Source organism: Perca flavescens, chromosome 9, assembly GCF_004354835.1.
Source record: "Perca flavescens isolate YP-PL-M2 chromosome 9, PFLA_1.0, whole genome shotgun sequence".
Lineage (NCBI taxonomy): Eukaryota > Metazoa > Chordata > Actinopteri > Perciformes > Percidae > Perca > Perca flavescens.
This window is the reverse complement of record NC_041339.1, coordinates 24701059-24720396: the sequence shown is the minus strand read 5'-3', so window position 1 is coordinate 24720396 and position 19338 is coordinate 24701059. Positions and strand designations below refer to the sequence as shown.

Here is a 19338-nt window from a genome sequence, read left to right as displayed (position 1 = left end):
ATTAGAGTAATAATAATTATTAATCTTTTATTTTTGGCTCTGGGGTTTATTCAATCCCATAATATCTGTATAATATAATAATATCCTGTGTCTAATGAGATAATTTAGAGATTACTGCTCTGAACATATTTGCCTTTGTGATTATGTAATTATGTATGGAGCTAAACGATGAATGAAAGGTCAGAAATCAAGATTCAAGCTCATGATGTCTCAAGTATACAGGATGTTCTCAATCCCAATCAAGTGCAACATGCTGGTAAGAATGATCATTGGTGAACGATTGTGAGACAACTGAATTAAAATATTGAGACACACAGATCAAACGAAATCCTTAAGCAGTGTAACAGTGAGAACCTGAACGTACCCATAGAGGAGGAGGAGCAGGACGAGAGCAGGCAGGTTGGTCTCTGAGACGTACGACTGCTGCTGGAAACAGATGAAGATCAGCACCACCATGGTGGCTGGGACCGTGTAGTTCAACTGAAAAGATGACAACACAAAACTTTAGAAAAAAAATGAAGTCTTTCTTTTACTTTTATCCAGTGAATGTTATTTTCCATTGAGAATCATCAAATGCAGATTATTGACTGGAGAACTAAGGCGAGCTCTTACACCATCAGGGCATGAGAGAGGCCTTATAGTGCTCCACTTGAGGAAAAACACAGTTTAGGTTGAGATGTTAAGCCCCAAAAACACATCTTTTCCGACTACGCCTCGGATAAACATAAAAAAATATATATGTACACTACCGGTCAAAAGTTTTAGAACACCCCAATCTTTTTAGTTTTTTATTGAAATTTTAGCAGTTCAAGTCCAATGAATAGCTTGAAATGGTACAAAGGTAAGTGGTGAACTGCCTGAGGTTAAAAAAAAAAAAGGTTTACCCAAAACTGAAAAATAATGTACATTTCAGAATTTTACAAAAAGGCCTTTTTCAGGGAACAAGAAATGGGTAAACAACGTAAAGCTGTTCTGCAGGAATGGAGGTTGATCAAGCTTTGAAAGTTGGTGCTACCAATTCCCACAGGTGTTCCAACATGTCTGGATTACTTACAACCCCCTCTGTTTGTATAAAAGTATTGTTGGGAGACCTGTGGTACTGTACCCTCGTGAGCATTATTTGAACAGTTTTGTAATGCAGAAAGTAGTGTGTTGCTATAAAAGTGGCGGGAAAAAGGCAATTAACAATGGAAGAGAGATAAGAATGTTGGTCTTTCCTACAGAGAAATTGCGAAGAAAGTCAAGTTGTCAGTGAGTACAGTATTCTTCACCATCAAAGGCACTTAGAAACTGGGGGAAACTCTGACAGGAAGAGGTCTGGCAGACCCAAAGCCACAACAGAATCAGAAGACAGGTTTCTGAGAGTCAACAGTTTCAAGCACAGCTTAATAGTGGTCGTAATAAGCAAGTCTCAGTTTCAACTGTAAAGAGAAGACTTCGAGCTGCAGGTTTGATAGGTCGAGTTGCAGCAAGAAAACCATTGCTAAGACGTCAGAATAAGAAAAAGAGCTTTTCCCGGGCCAAGAAACATCGTCAATGGACTACTGAAGACTGGAAGAAGTTGTTATGGACGGATGAATCCAAATATGAAATCTTCAGTTCATCACGCAGGATTTTTGTATGCCGTTGAGTAGGCAAAAGGATGGTTCCTCAGTGTGTGACATCAACTGTCAAACATGGAGGAGGAAGCGTGATGGTCTGGGGCTGTTCTGCTGGATCCAGGGTCGGTGATTTGTACAGACTGAAAGGCACCCTGAACCAAAACGGTTACCACAGCATTTTGCAGCGCCATGCAGTACCCTCTGGTATGCGCCTAGTTGGTCAGGGGTTCATCCTACAGCAAGATAATGACCTAAAACATAAGCTCCAAGCTATGCCAGAACTACCTTAGCAAAAAAGAACAAGATGGTAAGCTTAAAAACATGGAGTGGCCAGCACAGTCACCAGACTAAACCCCATTGAGCTGGTTTGGGATGAACTGGACAGAAAAGTGAAAGCAAAGCAACAAGTGCCACACATTTATGGGAACTTCTGCAACAGAGTTGGGAAGAACTTTCTGAAGAATATTTGATTTCCATTGTCTAAAGAATGCCACGAGTGTGTTCAGCTGTTATATCTGCCAAAGGGGGCTACTTTGATGATTCAAACATTTTGAATACATTTTGGTTTATAAATTGATTCCATGATTTTTTTTTTAACTTCAATTGTTCATTTGTTCTATTCTTTAATTTCAGAGTACAATAAGACATTGAACTGCATGAATTTCAATAAAAAAACGGGAAAAATTGGGGTGTTCTAAAACTTTTGACCGGTAGTGTATATTTATGTTATGTATATTTTAGCTAGATTTTTTTAAAATCTTCTTTAAAATGTCAGAAAATAGTAACAAAATGTTGATCAGTGTATCCAAAGCCAAGTTTTCCAAATCATCAAATGTCTTGATTTGTCCACAACTCAAAGATATTCAGTTTACTGTCATAGAGGAGTGAAAAAACTATTAGAAAAGAGAATTTTTAGTTTTGTCTCTTCTACTTTCTCTTGAGTACTGACCATGTCCCAGGTGAAGTTGGCCAGCCAGTAGAGGATCGGTTTGACCCCGCTGACAAACTGAAGGTGTTTGGCTTTGCTGACTCGCTCCTCAATCAGAAAAAGGACGAAGCTCGCCGGCACAAAGGACATGGCAAAGATCACACAGATAGAAACCAGAACATCCACTGATGTGGTCATCCTGACAGAGGAAGCAGGAAAAAACACAAGTCAGGTACAAAAAAGAAAAATCTACATATACAGTACATACATTGTGGACTTAACTCTCACTTTGTTTTCCTGTTTTACTTCGGACATTAATAAATAAATTAATACAGTTTGCTGTGTAACTTGTTTAAGGTGGTTTCTGTAAATGTGCTGATCAACATTTTGTTTTGATTTGTTTTTGAACATTTCAGTCCATATCATTTAAGCTTTACATTACTGTTGACTAAGTTTCAAAGCATATCATTATGTTATACAGTACTGTATGGATTATTGACGATATTCTAGCTTACAGACAGCAATTTGTTTCCACCCATTTTTGGTATAAAAGTCGGCTTTTCAACGTCAAAATCCAAGCAGAGACTTTAAACGTCAGATAGTTAGGGATGTGTTCAATTGAAGAAATTCTTTAAGTCGACTAACACTCATTCAATTGTATCGACTAATCGATTATTTGATTTAATCGACAGATCTGTAAATCTGAGTTTTTCCGCAAAGAGTCATGCAAAAACACCACTTCACCACCAATCTTGTGTTCACCAGAGATGTGCTCGTACATTTCTTGGAAATAAGTCATTCAGCATGAAAAAAGCATAAAACATGACTAATCGACTAAAGAAATCTAAGTTGACTAAGACCAAAACGACCGATTAGTCAACTAATTGACTAAGAAGGAGCAGCCCTACAGATAGTAATACATCAGACTTAAAGTGCCCTGACCAAGCTGAATTTACTCCTAGAGACAAATGCAGGTAACATAACAAGCACATCCACCAACATCAACCTCGAAACTCCACAGCAGTGAACTTACATGGCCATTTCCGTGAGTTGTTCCTTGGTGAGGTTGAGCGGGTGGTTGTAGGCAGTGATGCCGTGCTTTTTCCTCTCTGGACCTGGTGGCAGACTCGCTCTCAGCAGGCCATTGTTCATCACGTTGACAAATGACACCATGGCATGCCATCCTTTGTTATTGTACCACACCTGAGTACAGCAAAGAGAGACCCATCTTAAAGTGTTTTATGTCAGGTTCTTCCTTTAAAGACAGATGAAGAGAGAAGACAGATAAACAGACACACATTTACCTTGACATTGTTTTGACTGTTCAGTCCTCCTAGAACATCTGGAAGTCTGTTTAGCAGATGATCCAGTGAACTGTTCTGTGATTAATTTAAGAACATCAGAACACATTAAGAACATTCAGGAAAAACAGCAGTTACAGTTAAACATGCCTGAAACCTTATTCATACCTGCGGAACTCGATAACGAGTCCTGATTGCCATGATTGAGTCTTGGACAAGGTGGACCTGGGATAAAGTCTGAGTGGCGCTGCCCCCGAGGGAGAAACCTCCGTATCTGCCACACAGAAAGAGTTTCTTTCTTGTCAATCCTTCAGAAGAATTAAGTTTAAACGAGTCTACAAGCCTTAAACTGCAGATGCTATTGCTATAATTACTGCAGATATTTTGCCTCCCAAATTATGTTTTATACCAGCAGCTTACCTGAATTCATTCACCCACTTCTTGGTTTTTAGGCTGTTAGTGACACAGGGGGAAAACAGTGAATGTGTGAAGAATATTTTTAAAGGAAACACAAACTGCGAATAATAATATTTATTATTTATAGAAATATAAATAAATAATAAATACATTTAACCAAATAAAATTGTCTCTTGATCACTGACATCAAAAATGGATGCTGCAATATCTTTAAATATTAAAAAAATGTATGTATGTATGTATGTATGTATGTATGTATGTATGTAATGTATTTTAGCCAAATTCCAATTTTACCAAAAAACTAAACTAGTGAACAAAAGTAACAAAATGAAATGGAATACCAAATTGTAATGCATGTTATTATGTATTAAGTACCTTTTCTTGAGGATCTGAGAGTAGGTTTTCACCAGGTAATCAGAGATGTTATAACTTGTCAGATTTTGTAGGATGTCTCCAGTCAGCCTCTTAATCTAAAAGATGACAAATAAAAACATCTTAAGAGCCAGAAGGCATTCTGCAAATAAGTAAGTCCTGACCTGACACCACACTGACCTGTGGAGGCGGCATTCCACCGGCACCCTGCGGGCAGTCGGGGAGCATCCGGCGGACATCCTCTGTGCTACACTGACAGTCAGGAGACGGTGCGTCTCGGCTCCAGTTGCCTCTGTTGAACATTTGCCAGGTGGAGTAGGACATCTGTGGCCGCCTGAATAGGCCGCCCTGCACGCCTTCACACTGAGGACTCCTAAAGGGAGAACAGAGAGTGAACCTGGAGTAAAGATTTGTGGTTTAAGCATCAAATGTTGCTTATTAAAAATATTATGGTATTAAAAATAAATTACATTAAACTACTACAAAAAATTTAAAGGTTTACAGATTTCCCCAAAAGACAGAAATATGTGCTTGCAGAGATAAAGATAAATATGAGCGTCTATTGCGTGCCAGTAGTCTGTTTTATCTCCCATTTGTATTAAATTGATATGATTTTTTTTGCTTTCTGTCACGTTTTTCAGTGTTTTCTTTGCACTATGTTTAAGCTCCTGATACCCCAGAAACATGTGTCCCACTACTTTCTTTACTGTTCTTTTCTGTTCCTGTTCCTTCTGATGCTGCTGAGACAAATAGTTGACATGGGGCGGGTTGTCTTACGTGCTGTTGCCTTCTTCCTCTTTCTCCATGCACTTGGTACCAAAACCTGGCTGGTCCAGCAGAGCCTCCAACAGGTTCTCAATGGCTGGGTTCCCAGGTGCGTCGTTGCTGTAAATATTAAACCAGAGGAGACGATGCTCGTCAAAATAACGATAACAAGGCATCAGATGAAGAAAAAACTAAAAACGACCAGATATTTCACATAAGTAGAATAGACCAAACTAATTCACAGCAAAAGAAACAGAATACAAATCTTTTCTGTGCTGACTAAGTTAATAGTGATTGTTTGGGTGGAGGCCTACCTGTAGAAGGTGTATTGTTCTCCGTACATCCAGGGCTGGAGCTGCAGAGCTGGATACTTCCCAAACGGAGGAACAATGAGGCTGAAGAGCAGAGCGACCAGCACGAACATAGCAGGCAGGACAATCTGAAATACAAATCAACCTTAGATTCTATAGAGAGAAGAACGTCTCACTCTCAATAATGACTAACATCCAAACAAACACCATCAGATACTGTAAGTAGGTGGCTATGTATTTAGTTAACAAAGCCTCTAGCAATAGACTAGTCAACTAACTGACGGAGAAGGGACAGCGTTCGTTTTTATTATTTAAACCATAGACTCTATGAAGATGGATTGCATTTCTAGATCTCTAACAGCCGCTGCGGGTATTTGTCGTCACCTGAGCGAAGAAGCCCCTGCGGCTCCTTCGAGCATAAAGCCAGCGTTTGATGAAGAGAGCTCTCAGCTGCTGCCAGGTCAGCCACCAGCCGGTCAGGGGGATCCCACCTCGGCCTTCTCCACTCAGCAGGTCTGTCTCCTGAGGTTCTGCAAGCAGGAAATACACAGAGCGAGAGCTCAAACTGATCTATAGTATTGGGCTGATTAATACATAGACTCCTGTCAGTGCTGTCCATCTTTGATACGATGGAGACTCTTGTAAGATCAGAGCCACAGAAAACTACAGTAGAAACATGACACAACAACAAGACATTTGGAATTTAAATTGGAAGATATTGAAAACAAGCAAATTCAGTAAAAAAATGTTGGTGTTTGGTTACCTCTCATGAACCCATAATCAGTCAAATTCTTTTCATTTGTCAACCTTAACAGTTAAAGGTTGAGTGTGAAGTGAAATGTTGTGGATCTAATCTGGGGGAAAAATCACTTTCTTTTTCTATCTAATGATGAGTTTCAGTACAAGATGAGCTGCTGGTACCTTGCTTACGGAGCCTTTTCCTTCCTGGCAGCATTATGGAAACAAACAGTCACAGTTGGAGACAAAACAGCAGACTGACTGACTGTGCATGGAAATGGTATGTACACAAATCTATGTGTCTGCAATTGTTTATGCATACCTGTCTCTGGTTCTTCAGCATTTTGACTCTGAGCCCTCTGTCCAGCTGATGGCTGCTGCCTGTGGGGAGATTCAGCCTGCAGCTCTGGTTCAGCATCCACGCCGGTTTCTTCCGCCACTCGCAAAAAGATCTGGAAATGAACAGAATGGTCATGACATAACATTAAACTCTTGTTTACAAACACAACAAGGTGCTCTATCCACCTATTTTAGTTGTGACAACAGGGTAAATCTAAACCTCCCTTGAAAAACTGCCCTGAAAATGATCAGCTGAGGCTGTAGACAGCAGGTGGCAGCAAAAAAGCATCCAGCAGCTTTACGCAGAGGTCAGAGGAGCAGAGAGTGAGTGGCTTATTCAGACTGAGTAAACTTATCAGGCTCCGCTATCAGTGCTAATCTGGTGTTAAACCCATTAAGACCAAGGCTGCTCCACAAATATCCAGCCCCCGATTACACCTGGTTGAGCTTCTGTATGTACACGCACACTTAACACACATGCAATCAGCTAAGGTTAGTAGTGTTAGAACGTGTTTCAGGGCCACGCAGGCTGCATTGTTGTGTGCTGGGATGTTGAAGTTGGACACAAGACCTTCCAACTGCCATCAGCAGTTGAGCATTCTGTTTCCATTAGCAACCACTTACCCAATCACAATGTTTGTTTACAATAATTTCAGGGTAAAAAAAATCCCTGCATCCCGAACTGCGCTGAGCAAACGGGGACGAGGATTAACTGGATATACTCTGCTCTCATTCATCTAAAATCCATGTTTAATGCATTCATATTTTCAACACTTTCAGTAAGATTAGGTTGGAGAACTAATTTCCCTGTTGAGCCACAAACTAAAGAAAACTAAAACTTGCAGACGCACGACAGAAAGCCTGATAGGTAAAGGCCTTATTTGATAGAAATCTATGTATTTTCCTGTTATTCCTGACAATTTGAAACATAAATATATATTACGTGTGTGTAAATGAAACCCCAATAAAAAAAACTGGTTAAAAAATGAATATTAATATTTAAACACTACCGTTAAAATCACTTGGAGAGTCTGGTACAGCCTGACTGCCTGATTAGCTCACATATTCAAGTTTTCTGCCTGCTCAACAGGTTGTTTGATAAACTGCTTTTAACCACATTCGGAGAGGATTTGAATTGTTATTTTAATTCTCAATTCTTATCATTTTGGTGTTGGTGATTTTCTTTTGGTGCTGGCTAAAACCTCTTTGGGGGGTGCCAAAAATTCCTCTATGCAGTAAAAAGCCTGATCAAGCTAGCCACTATTACTAGCAAGGTCTATTATTGTGTGAATCTAGCTTACTTGTTACTCTACTAATACCTTTTGTCTGACTCTTGTTTATGGTTTCTCAAGTTTTTATTGATTTGCAATAACTAGCATTGTATTTGTTATGTTTTTTTTGTTACAGTTTCAAAATTGCTTCTAGTAAAAACTTTAAAAGCCAACTTCTTTCTTTTTATTTACTGATTGTAGATTATAAGTGTTTTGCTGGCTGCATAGCTTGGACCTACATGCATGGTGAGTTCAGAAGAACCCATGACACCTTTTTAATGCCAGAGTTTTGCCAGAGCCATGTTTGGGCTTTCATGCTAAGGGATTGGAAGGTTTATGGCAAGTGGTTCAAGTAGCTTATTTATTTATTCCTCAAAAAACAATGTAAAATGTCTCACCTCCTCCAGTGTGCTGTCTGACAGGCCATAGCTGCTGATGCCCATTTCGATCAGTCTCTGATCCAGTTCAGACAGGAAGACGGCCAGGCTGCTGTCCTTGGCAGCCGCTTGCGGCAGGTTGACCACCGCCTCGCGCCCTGAGTCCTCCACCAGCCTCGCACCCGGGATGTGATGCTGTGCCAGGGAAAGCAACGCCGCCAGGTCTGCCGTGAAGTCAATCATAAGGAGAGAGATCATGCAATGAATGCAAACGACCTAATGCACCAAGTTGTACTTTACTAACATAAACACCTTAGCAGTTAAACACTCACATGAACTGCTATCCTCGCTTCCCAGGCCGGTGTCTTCACTCATGGACGACTCACTGTCCTGAAACACAAAGATGACTTTTACTTTACTTTTAAAAACTCGTCTTTGTTTCATTCCTGCACCGTTGTGTGACAATAAAGCAAAGCAAAGCAAAGCTGAAAAATAAAAAGCATGCACACGTGACTCTTCCAGGGTAATTAAAGTTAAGAGGAAAAAAAAACAGACCTTGAGAGGAGGCAGCTTGTTGGTACTGATGCTGGTACTGGTGCAGATACTGGTACTGCTGGGAGTGCTGGTGTCCAGTCCCTCCCTCTTCACCACAGTGAGGTAATAGCCAGATCCAAGGCGGGATTTGAGGAAGAGCGGTGAGCCACAGCAGCACAGCTTCCCCTGTGAGATGATAGCGATCCGGTCACCGAGCAACTCTGCCTCGTCCATGTAGTGGGTGGACAGGATGATGGTCCGGTCTGAAGGAGAAAGACAGAACAGACACATTATGTTGAAAATATCACAGATTCATGTCCCCCAGGTATTGATCCTGATAGCACTATACAAGTGGATGGATCTGAAAATGTTTTCTGTAGGATAACATGTAGTACTAGTATTACTCCAGTAACATGTGGTACTAGTACTATTCCAGTAATTATCAACAACAGACCACACAAAGTGGTGAATAGAGGGGCAACACTTAACAACCTAATTGGAATTAAAACTACCACAGCAATGATAGAAAAGGATAGGAAAATTAGATGTGGATTACTAAATATCAGATCTTTGTCTTCTAAAGCAGTACTCGTAAATGAATTGATATCTGATAATCAAATTGATCTATTCTGTCTTACTGAAACCTGGCTGGGCCATGAAGAATATGTTAGTCTAAATGAAGCCACCCCTCCCAGTCATATTAATACTCAAATTCCTAGAGGCTCAGGCCGAGGAGGGGAGTTGCAGCCATATTTGATTCAAGCCTGTTAATTAACCCTAAACCCAAACTAAATTATAACTCTTTTGAAAGCCTTGTTCTTAATCTTCAACATCCAACACGGAAATCAGTACAGCCAATTATATTTGTTGTTGTCTACCGAGCTCCAGGTCCGTATTCTGAATTTTTATCTGAATTCTCAGAGTTTTTATCATGTGTAGTCCTTAAATCAGACAAAGTACTTATTGTTGGTGATTTTAATATCCATGTGGACGTTGACAGCAATAGCCTTACTACTGCTTTCAACTCATTACTGGATTCAATCGGTTTCAGTCAGAGTGTGCACAAGGCGACGCACTGTTTTAACCACACCCTCGACCTTGTGCTGGCATATGGTATTGAAATTGAGGATTTAATAATATTTCCGCAGAATCTGGTATTATCAGATCATTTTTAATTACTTTTGAATTCTTGCTACCTGACCATACTAAACCAGATAGCAGCTTCTACACTAGATGCCTATCTGACAGTGCTATAGCTAAATTTAAGGAAAATATTCCTACAGCATTCCAGTCTATGTCGTGCCTTAACATAACAGAGGACCTCTATGTTAACCTCATTCCCTCTCAAATTGATACATTTGTAGACGCGTGCTACGACTTGCCTACGGACGACCTTAGACTCTGTCGCTCCTCTCAAAAAGAAGAAGCGATAAAGCAAAGGAAATTAGCTCCTTGGTATAACTCCCAAACTACGCAAATTAAAACAAATCTCACGAAACATCGAAAGTAAGTGGCGCTCACCAAAGTGGAGGAATCCCGTTTGGAATGGCAAGACAGTCTGAAAACCTATAGGAAGGCCCTAAGAAAGGCCAGATCAGACTATTACTCATCATTAATAGAAGAAAACAAGAACAACCCAAGGTTTCTTTTCAGCACTGTAGCCAGGCTGACAGATAGCCACAGCTCTACTGAGCCATCTATTCCTCTAGCTCTGAGTAGTGATGACTTCATGAGCTTCTTTAATGATAAAATTATAACAATTAGAGATAAAATTCATCACCTTTTGCCCTTAACTTCTAACAGTTCATCTTTAAATGCAGGACCGCTAGAAAGAACGACGACTCCCGACATATACTTGGACTGCTTTTATCCTATAGACCTTCAACAATTAATGTTAAAGATATCCTCAGCTAAGCCGTCTACCTGTCTCTTAGACCCCATCCCAACGAGGCTACTCAAAGAAGCGTTACCCGTGGTAAACACTTCATTATTAGATATGATCAACATGTCCTTACTAACAGGTTATGTACCGCAGTCATTTAAAATTGCTGTGATAAAACCTCTTCTGAAAAAACCCACCCTAGATCCTGAGGTCTTAGCAAACTATAGACCTATATCTAACCTTCCCTTTCTATCCAAGATCCTTGAGAAGGTGGTTGCTAATCAGTTATGTGATTTTCTACATAGCAACAGTCTATTTGATGATTTTCAATCAGGATTTAGAAAGAATCATAGCACAGAGACGGCACTGGTGAAAATTACTAACGACCTTCTAACTGCTGCAGACAAAGGACTTGTCTCCATTCTTGTTCTACTAGATCTTAGTGCTGCATTTGACACTATTGACCATACTATCCTGTTACAGAGACTGGAACACTTAGTTGGCATTAAAGGAATCGCACTAAGCTGGTTTAAGTCCTATTTCTCTGAACGATCCCAGTTTGTTAATGTTAATGATAAACCCTCCAAGCACGCTAAAGTTAGCCATGGCGTTCCTCAAGGCTCAGTGCTTGGACCAATTCTATTTTCCTTATATATGCTTCCTCTAGGTAATATTATTAGGAAACACTCGATTAACTATCACTGTTACGCAGACGATACCCAATTATATCTGTCAATTAAGCCAGATGAAAGTGGTCAGTTAGCAAGACTTCAAACGTGTATTGAGGATATAAAATCCTGGATGACCCACAATTTCCTGATGTTAAACTCAGACAAAACTGAAGTTATTGTGATAGGACCAACGCACCACCGAACTTCGTTTTCGAAGATATAGTTACTCTGGATGGTATTACCCTGGCCTCCAGCACTGCTGTCAGAAATCTAGGAGTTATTTTTGATCAGGATATATCCTTCAACGCCCACTTAAAACAAACCTCAAGAATAGCCTTTTTCCATCTTCGTAACATTGCCAAAATTAGGAATATCCTGTCTCAAAACGATGCAAAAAAACTAGTCCATGCATTCGTTACTTCTAGACTAGATTACTGCAATTCCTTATTATCAGGTTGCCCAAATAAGTCCATTAAGACTCTCCAACTGATCCAGAATGCTGCAGCACGTGTTCTGACGAGAACTAAGAGAAGAGATCATATTTCTCCTGTATTAGCTTCTCTGCATTGGCTTCCAGTGAAATATAGGATTGAATTTAAAATCCTCCTCCTGACTTACAAAGCTCTAAATGGTCAAGCACCATCATACTTGGAAGAGCTCATAGTACCTTATTGTCCCACTAGAGCACTGCGCTCCCAGAATGCGGGGCTACTTATGGTTCCTAGAGTCTCTGGAAGTAGACTGGGGGCCAGGGCCTTCAGCTATCAGGCTCCAGTATTATGGAACCAGCTCCCAGTCGGGGTTCGAGAGGCAGACACCGTTACCACATTTAAGAGTAAACTGAAAACCCTCCTCTTTGATAAAGCTTATAGTTAGGGACGAGGAGTTGAAGCGTCCCACCTAACCCGGCCCACTGCTTCTCCTCGTAGTCATCAGTTTTTTTCTATACTGTATAATTAATAATCGAGCGAGAGTAGAGGGAGGCAGGCCAGTACAGCCCGATCCGGTTGGGGGGAGTTCTAGCCCGACCAGGCACCTCTCTTTAACCTGCCTCTCTTAAGTTATGCTATTACAATTCTAGACTGCCGGGGAGGCTGTTCCTCCCTAAGACACACTGAGCTGCTCTCTCATCTCTACTTGTTACTTTTGTATGCATCCTGTCCCAGAAATGCTTGTTACTAATCTAGCTCTGGGGAGTTTACTCCCCGGAGTCCTTATGTTTCTTCTTCGCAGAGCTATGCTCTGCGATTCTCTGCATTTCCCGGCTGCATCCTGCTGCGTCCTGCTGCATCCGCAGCATCCACCCGTGCTCTGCAGCGCCACGTTACATCCCGCAACGCCCTGCTGTGATGTTCATACGCACAGAGTAGTCAGGATCCGGTATAGGAGACTGCACTACTCAGTATGACACGATGTGCCCTGCTATGACATGAACTTCCACGATAACCTTCAAGTCAATGTGACTTCTAATGTGACTGTTATCACCACTGTTCATCACGCCCCAACCGGCCCGTCAGACACCGCCTACCAAGAGTCTGGGTCTGCCGAGGTTTCTTCCTAAAGGGAGTTTTTTTGCCACTGTCGCAATAGCCACTGCTAATGCTTGCTCTTGAGGGAATTACTGTAATTGTTGGGGTTTTGGAATTTATAGAGTGTGGTCTAGACCTACTCTATCTGTAAAGTGTCTCGAGATAACTTTTGTTATGATTTGATACTATAAATAAAATTGAATTGAATTGAAATTAACTGTTACTTTCACTTGTCATCTGTATAACAGCTAGCATCTCCTAAAAGAAAAGCACACTCAGGTTTTACAGCAACATTACAATAGAAAGACATTTTTTTAGCCTTATTTTAAGCTCCCCCCCAACACACACACAAACTCAGAATAAAAACCAGTGAGATCAACAGCTCTTATCCCGCGTCACCTTTGCGGTATTTAAGCAGTAGATCCCAGATCCCTCTGCGGGAGTAAGGATCAACGCCGGCTGTGGGTTCATCCAGAACAACCACTTTAGAGCCTCCAACAAACGCGATCGCCACAGACAGCTTCCTCTGCATGCCACCTGACAGAGAAACAGAGGGAGGGTTTCAACTGTGGAACTAAAAATTTTTTTTTAGTATATACTGGATATACTGATTCTACAACCTGATGAAAGTGAGATGAATGTCAGCTCTTGTTTTTATACAGAAGTTACACATTTTAAAGTATACCAGAGAGGTTTTTGGTCTGTTCATGTCGTTTGTGCAGCAGGCCGACGTCTTCCAGCAGAGTGTCCAGCTCAGCTTTTACTTCTGCTTCAGATAAACCCTTCAGACACCCATAAAACCACACATGCTCCTCCACTGTTAGTCTGAGAGAGAGACACACACAGACACACACACACACACACACACACACACACACACACACACACACACACACACACACACACACACACACACACACACACACACACACACACACACACACACACACACACACACACACACACACACACACACACACACACACACACACACACACACACACACACACACACAGAGGAAATATAAACATCTATTTGAAACCAATCTACTCCTTAAATAACATCTGGGTGTTTTCTGGTCAAATCCAAGCCTACCAGATAATCCAGCATTTTCAGACCCATCATTTATTTCATAGTATTGTAATGTGACTAATTTCATAAAGTCGTCCATTACTACTAATAAAAAATGTACATAAAAGACTCTCAAAGGAAGCTTGAGGCATGACATCTACAAGTGGAATTTCAGTAATCCATCAAACCTAATCAGGTGAAGTAAAAAACAAGCCTTACATGTCAAACAGGACATTGTGTTGTGGACAAACTCCCAGTGTCCTCCGGATAATGTCCATGTCATAGCGGATGTCCATCCCCTTGATGTACACAGTGCCCGAGGTGGGTGGGAACAGGCCAGTCAGGACAGATCTGACAAAACATCAGACACATTAGAATAACTACTTTGTTGAAACACACCTTCCACTTTAAATTAGATCCTTATCACATGCATTTTAAAGACATTTTCTGTGACTATATGTGTGCTGATGCTGGCATAGTAACTAAGTCATCTTACTGTTATTATCCTTTACAAACCCAAAACATTCCCATCAATTTAGTCTTGCTTTGCCAGACCTTGCGCCGCGGCGCTGCAGAGTTTGGGTCTGGCTAGACCACACAGCATTCCCGGGATGGGAGAAAAACGTGCTCTGGTTTTTTGGCATTTCTTTAAACCAGTCACATCGTCTTGGGCTGTGCTAAGCACCAGGAAAAGTCGCGGTGCCGCTGCAAAATCCCCAGGAAGGAACTTCTTTTGGTGGAACGTGTGTGCGTTCAAAAGTGGTTTTAGTCGTGCAACAGAAAACTCAGATTGGACAGATAGTCTAGCTAGCTGTCTGGATTTACCCTCTGAGAAAAGGTTAACCATAATCCTCATAAATCGACCAGAGTTTAAAATGCCAACGGATATCTAGCCTAAATGATGAAAATCCCGGAAGTGGAACGTCGAGGATATAGACTACCATAAATTAAGTTACAAAATGTACCAAGACATCACATCCCCTGAAATTGTATACACATAAAGATAGAACACATCAGTGCTGATAGTGATCAACTTCCACTCTGTGTCAGGTCTGTTCATTACATGGTGGTGGTTTTGCCGGCTCCGTTGTGGCCGAGGAAAGAGGTGATCTGCCCCTCGTAGAACTTCAGGTTGAGGTGATTGACGGCCAGTTTGGCTCCCTTCTTGTAGATTTTCACCAAGTTTCTGACGCTCACACCCAGGACCAGGTTAACAGGTTCTGGTTCAATGTTATCTGATGACAGAAATGCATTGTACATATTTAGAAGGGACAATATACCATTTAATCTACATAAACGTTGGGGAGTTACAATGGCTAATTACCTAGTGCTAATTCTGGTCTCACAGTGATTTATAATTTATATTAAAAGTGTAGTATGTGAGCAGAAGTCATCTGCCAAATGGTCTTCAGTCACCTTGTGATCTTAAACCTTGTAGTTAATGAGCTTATTGTCTCAGCTCATTACATTTTATTTCTTGTTAATAGGCACAAAACTACCAGTATGGACTTTTAACTGGTATTAAGACCAGCGTAAAGGACTGCAGGTGGCTGCCAAAATGACAGACTGTCCAATAAACAGTGATGTGACTTCTAGTTACAAATGGATGGTTGCTTGTAAATAAACTTTTCCAGTTAAAAAAGAAAGCCAACTGTAGCTATGATTGTATCTCTAGATGACTTTGACAATTTAGGGAAAGAGAAACAGCTGCTGATGTTTAGTGGCTTTGAGATTTTTGTACCTTCATCCTGTTCTGTGGGTGCGGGGGGGATCGGTAAGCCCGCCTCGAGGGGAACTCCACCCCAGTAGTTCATCTGGAAGATGAAGTACCAGGGCCTGGGGATCCCATATTCACCTGGTGTAAAAACACACACACACACACACAATATTTTAATTTAATTAATTAATAATTTAACATTTTAAACAAGATAAAGAACCGTTGACCACATAAAATCAGCTTCAAGTTGGACCTTTCAAATTTTAAGTAGCTTTTTTTTTTCTAAATTCAACGATTATCTGTCTGGTGTAAACTAAAACCCATTTCAATCCTGACACAATTTTGTGTGTGAGTGATCCTTGAACTAAAAGTTTGTAGTTTGCTGGAAACAGGAGACTGTGGTCATCTTGCATTCACAAGAGCTATCAACACTAATCCCCTAATTGTAACCCAGCAGAAAATAAATGACCCACTATACTTCCAATTGTTAGAGCTCGGATAAAGTTTAAATCGTCCTACCAGGAAACACTGCCTCAATGTACCAGGCTGCGGTGGCGTAGATGAAGGCGTCCACATAAAGCATGACTATAGAGGTGGTGAAGCGGTATGAGTCTCCTTCCACCGGGCTGGAGTGGAGGTTGTACCACTGGATGCCCACGCCTTGCTCTTCATACTGAGAGAAATACTCACAGCCGAAGCCAAAGGCCACAGGGGACAGGAAACTCTGAGGAAAAAGGAAAAAAAACTACATTTTAATCTTGGCACAAGGAAACTGAACCAAATGCCGCCATAGAGGCCAGCAAGAAGGAACATTTGGGTATTGAAGCCTAGAAGATTTACATCTAATGAATTCCATACATTGAATTTAATGCTTAATTTTCTGATTCAAACTGTACATTTATTCTTGCTACTATTCCTGAAAAAAATATATTTTACCATTACTCACAGCAAGGACTCTGTAGGTGGTGTTGAGGCGGTCTCTCCAGGCTACACACAGTACGTATGGCAGGTAAAGCCCGAAGTAGATCAGCCCTCCACACGCAGCAGCCAAGTTGGCTTTAGAGAAGAAGGTACTGATGAGGAAACACTGCATGATGGTGGCGTTGGCAAATGCCGTCAGAAAGAAAAACACAACAGTTGGATCGCTGTATGGCAGGATGTCCCCCCACTGGAAAGAAGAAAAGAAAAAGTAAGGAGGATTAACAGTGACTACAGGAGACAAATGTTACAGAAAAAGAAAAGCTATTAACATTACAAGAGATTTTAAAACTTCCACTTTAATATCATTCCTCTTATTACATTTAGAAATATGACTACAGACCATTCATATTTTTTATTTACAGCTCTACATTTTCCTGATTATGTCCAGCCAACTGTACTTTATAACTGTATTTTAGTGTGTATTTTCCTTTAATGTATTCTGTGCAGAGTGAGTGGTCATCTTGCCTTGAGCAGAGCAATAAGGAGCCCTGCAGAGACCAGGAAAGGGATGATGCTGCTGATGAACCAGCTGAACCACAGCGTTCCTGATCCCAGACCCATAATCCTCATGGTTTCCTTCAGCCTCGCCTCCTTCTCGTACACCACGCCTTTGATGATCATGGCCACCGAGTAGATCCAGGCCAGTGTCATGAAGAGTGGCAGAGAGCGGTTCAGCACTCGAAGGAAACTGTTACAAAGGTAGGTAACCAAAATGAATGCAAAGTAATAATGCTGTTGTAGTCTCTAAGGAGAAGGTTCTTAAAGGTTGTTCAAAATCTGGAAAAAATTTTTAAACAATTAAAATACTTATTCGGACACGTTTTCCCGTTCTTTTGAAGTTTTAGTGAACTCATTCATGGGGACTCCTTGCTTCCTGTTATGAAAATTTGAGAATAGGGGCTGCCAAAGAGTGATTCTCTCCCTTATTCAGCTACCATCAAGGTGAGCAAGGCACTGAACCACCTGTTGCTCCAGACAAGCTGCTCGGTGGCTGCCAGTAGCAGATTATGGCTGTACTGGTTGGTCTGTTTGATTTATCGTGTTTGACTGTGATTTAGATGTGGTAAAGACTGGCTTAGGGCTTCTACCTATACCTTTTCGAGCGGGTCGAGCGTCATGTTGAAAGTTTGTTTTGATTTGTTTTGATTTTTTGTTATACATATTATTTGTTTGTTAAGTGTTTATACATTTTGTATATATATATATATATTTCTTTTAATCGTTCAAAATAAAGATTTCAATCATTGATTCATACTGGTCTGTTACAACAGCATACGACTCACACATCATCCACATAGCAGGGGTAGGGCATCTGCTGGATGTAGATGCCGGTTGTTTGTTGAACTCCAGTCAGGATGCGGCTCACAGCTCGCTCCACCAGGTCCTGGACGTACACGAAGCCGCCCCAAATGTAGCGCATGTCATTAAATGGGTCGGCTGCTGGACCAGGATCCCAAAACCTGAAGACAAAACACCATGAAAGAGTTTTAGTTTTTTATTGTTTTTTTATCCAACTGCTGGAGAAAGTCAACATGAGGAAAAAAAGAATTGCTAGGTGAGAACTAAAAACTTGTTTTGGCTTATTATAATTGATTTAAAGGTCTTCATGAAATTTCATAACCCTCATTTCAAAGCTGAAACTTTTGTCGTTCTTTGAGTTGGGAATTTGTCAAATAGGAAACAGATGAGGTTGTACCTCAATCTGGTTTGTCCAGTTATCCCAGTGGTCTTGATTTTTCAGATAAGAGTAAAGGATTAGAAAATACATATCCATCCATCCATTATTTGTAACCGCTTATCCTAAATAGGGTCCCTCGCATTCATACCTACGGGCAATAAAAGTTAACTATGGTTCAAGGTATATTCACATGAAACCAAAATCTGTTTTTCTTGCAATTCATATTAAAAAAGCTTCTACATCCTAATATAAAAGGATAAAAGCAACAGATGTTGGTGCTTCCTCAGTACCTGTCCTTGATCTTGTTAGTCCGAGTCACATCATCAATGTCCATTCGGATTTTGTAGGTTATGTGGGGCGGCAGGTTAGGGGATGAGGAGTTGGGCAGCAGGAAAACCACACCTGCCCAAAACTGCCTGTCTTCCAGTAGCTCCAAAGCCCTGTCAATCATCTGACCCTCAGTCTCCAACCCCTCCAGCTTGTTCAGAGAGAAACACTGCAGGGAAACACAAAATATATGAATAATAAACAGGAAAGACAAGCTGAAGTTAAACTTTACTTTTCCCTTACACCGTTTACAGGATTCACAGTATTTAATCAATTTTCAAGAATATAGAGAAAAACAAAAAAAAAAAAAGAAAGAGACATGCACTATAGACACCCTTTTAGCCGTTTTGTTCAGACAATATTAGCTCACTAGTCAGCATACTTTAATTTATTAGAAAGTGTTAGTGCAGTTGAATGAGTGTATTTTGAAGTTTCATTTCATACTCCAAATTCCATCAAACATGATTAATTCTGTTCTTTTATCTCTTCCGCTTGTATTCCCAGTAGGAGGCTTCTGACATGTTTGCG

At 40.8% G+C, this 19338-nt stretch overlaps 1 protein-coding gene across 5 annotated transcripts in view; it reads right to left on the bottom strand.

Annotated features, from left to right (window-relative positions):
• abca7 (ATP-binding cassette, sub-family A (ABC1), member 7) overlaps nucleotides 1–19338 on the bottom strand; it is a 39496-nt gene that overhangs the window by 10063 nt on the left and 10095 nt on the right. For 3 of the 5 annotated variants that reach the window (XM_028586843.1, XM_028586844.1, XM_028586848.1), the window contains 26 exons: nucleotides 18774–18979; nucleotides 18089–18265; nucleotides 17271–17493; nucleotides 16771–16992; nucleotides 16344–16548; nucleotides 15849–15962; nucleotides 15171–15342; nucleotides 14327–14458; nucleotides 13722–13861; nucleotides 13436–13573; nucleotides 8976–9217; nucleotides 8753–8810; nucleotides 8442–8644; nucleotides 6756–6885; nucleotides 6617–6640; nucleotides 6080–6225; nucleotides 5699–5823; nucleotides 5397–5504; nucleotides 4800–4992; nucleotides 4623–4717; nucleotides 4251–4283; nucleotides 3999–4104; nucleotides 3834–3908; nucleotides 3563–3732; nucleotides 2551–2728; nucleotides 365–480 (listed from right to left, as the gene is read on the bottom strand). In XM_028586843.1, the coding sequence (XP_028442644.1) occupies nucleotides 365–480; nucleotides 2551–2728; nucleotides 3563–3732; nucleotides 3834–3908; nucleotides 3999–4104; nucleotides 4251–4283; nucleotides 4623–4717; nucleotides 4800–4992; nucleotides 5397–5504; nucleotides 5699–5823; nucleotides 6080–6225; nucleotides 6617–6640; nucleotides 6756–6885; nucleotides 8442–8644; nucleotides 8753–8810; nucleotides 8976–9217; nucleotides 13436–13573; nucleotides 13722–13861; nucleotides 14327–14458; nucleotides 15171–15342; nucleotides 15849–15962; nucleotides 16344–16548; nucleotides 16771–16992; nucleotides 17271–17493; nucleotides 18089–18265; nucleotides 18774–18979 (3731 nt within the window). The remainder of the gene's footprint in view (nucleotides 1–364; nucleotides 481–2550; nucleotides 2729–3562; nucleotides 3733–3833; nucleotides 3909–3998; nucleotides 4105–4250; nucleotides 4284–4622; nucleotides 4718–4799; nucleotides 4993–5396; nucleotides 5505–5698; nucleotides 5824–6079; nucleotides 6226–6616; nucleotides 6641–6755; nucleotides 6886–8441; nucleotides 8645–8752; nucleotides 8811–8975; nucleotides 9218–13435; nucleotides 13574–13721; nucleotides 13862–14326; nucleotides 14459–15170; nucleotides 15343–15848; nucleotides 15963–16343; nucleotides 16549–16770; nucleotides 16993–17270; nucleotides 17494–18088; nucleotides 18266–18773; nucleotides 18980–19338) is intronic. The other 2 variants (XM_028586846.1, XM_028586847.1) reach the window with 1 other exon arrangement.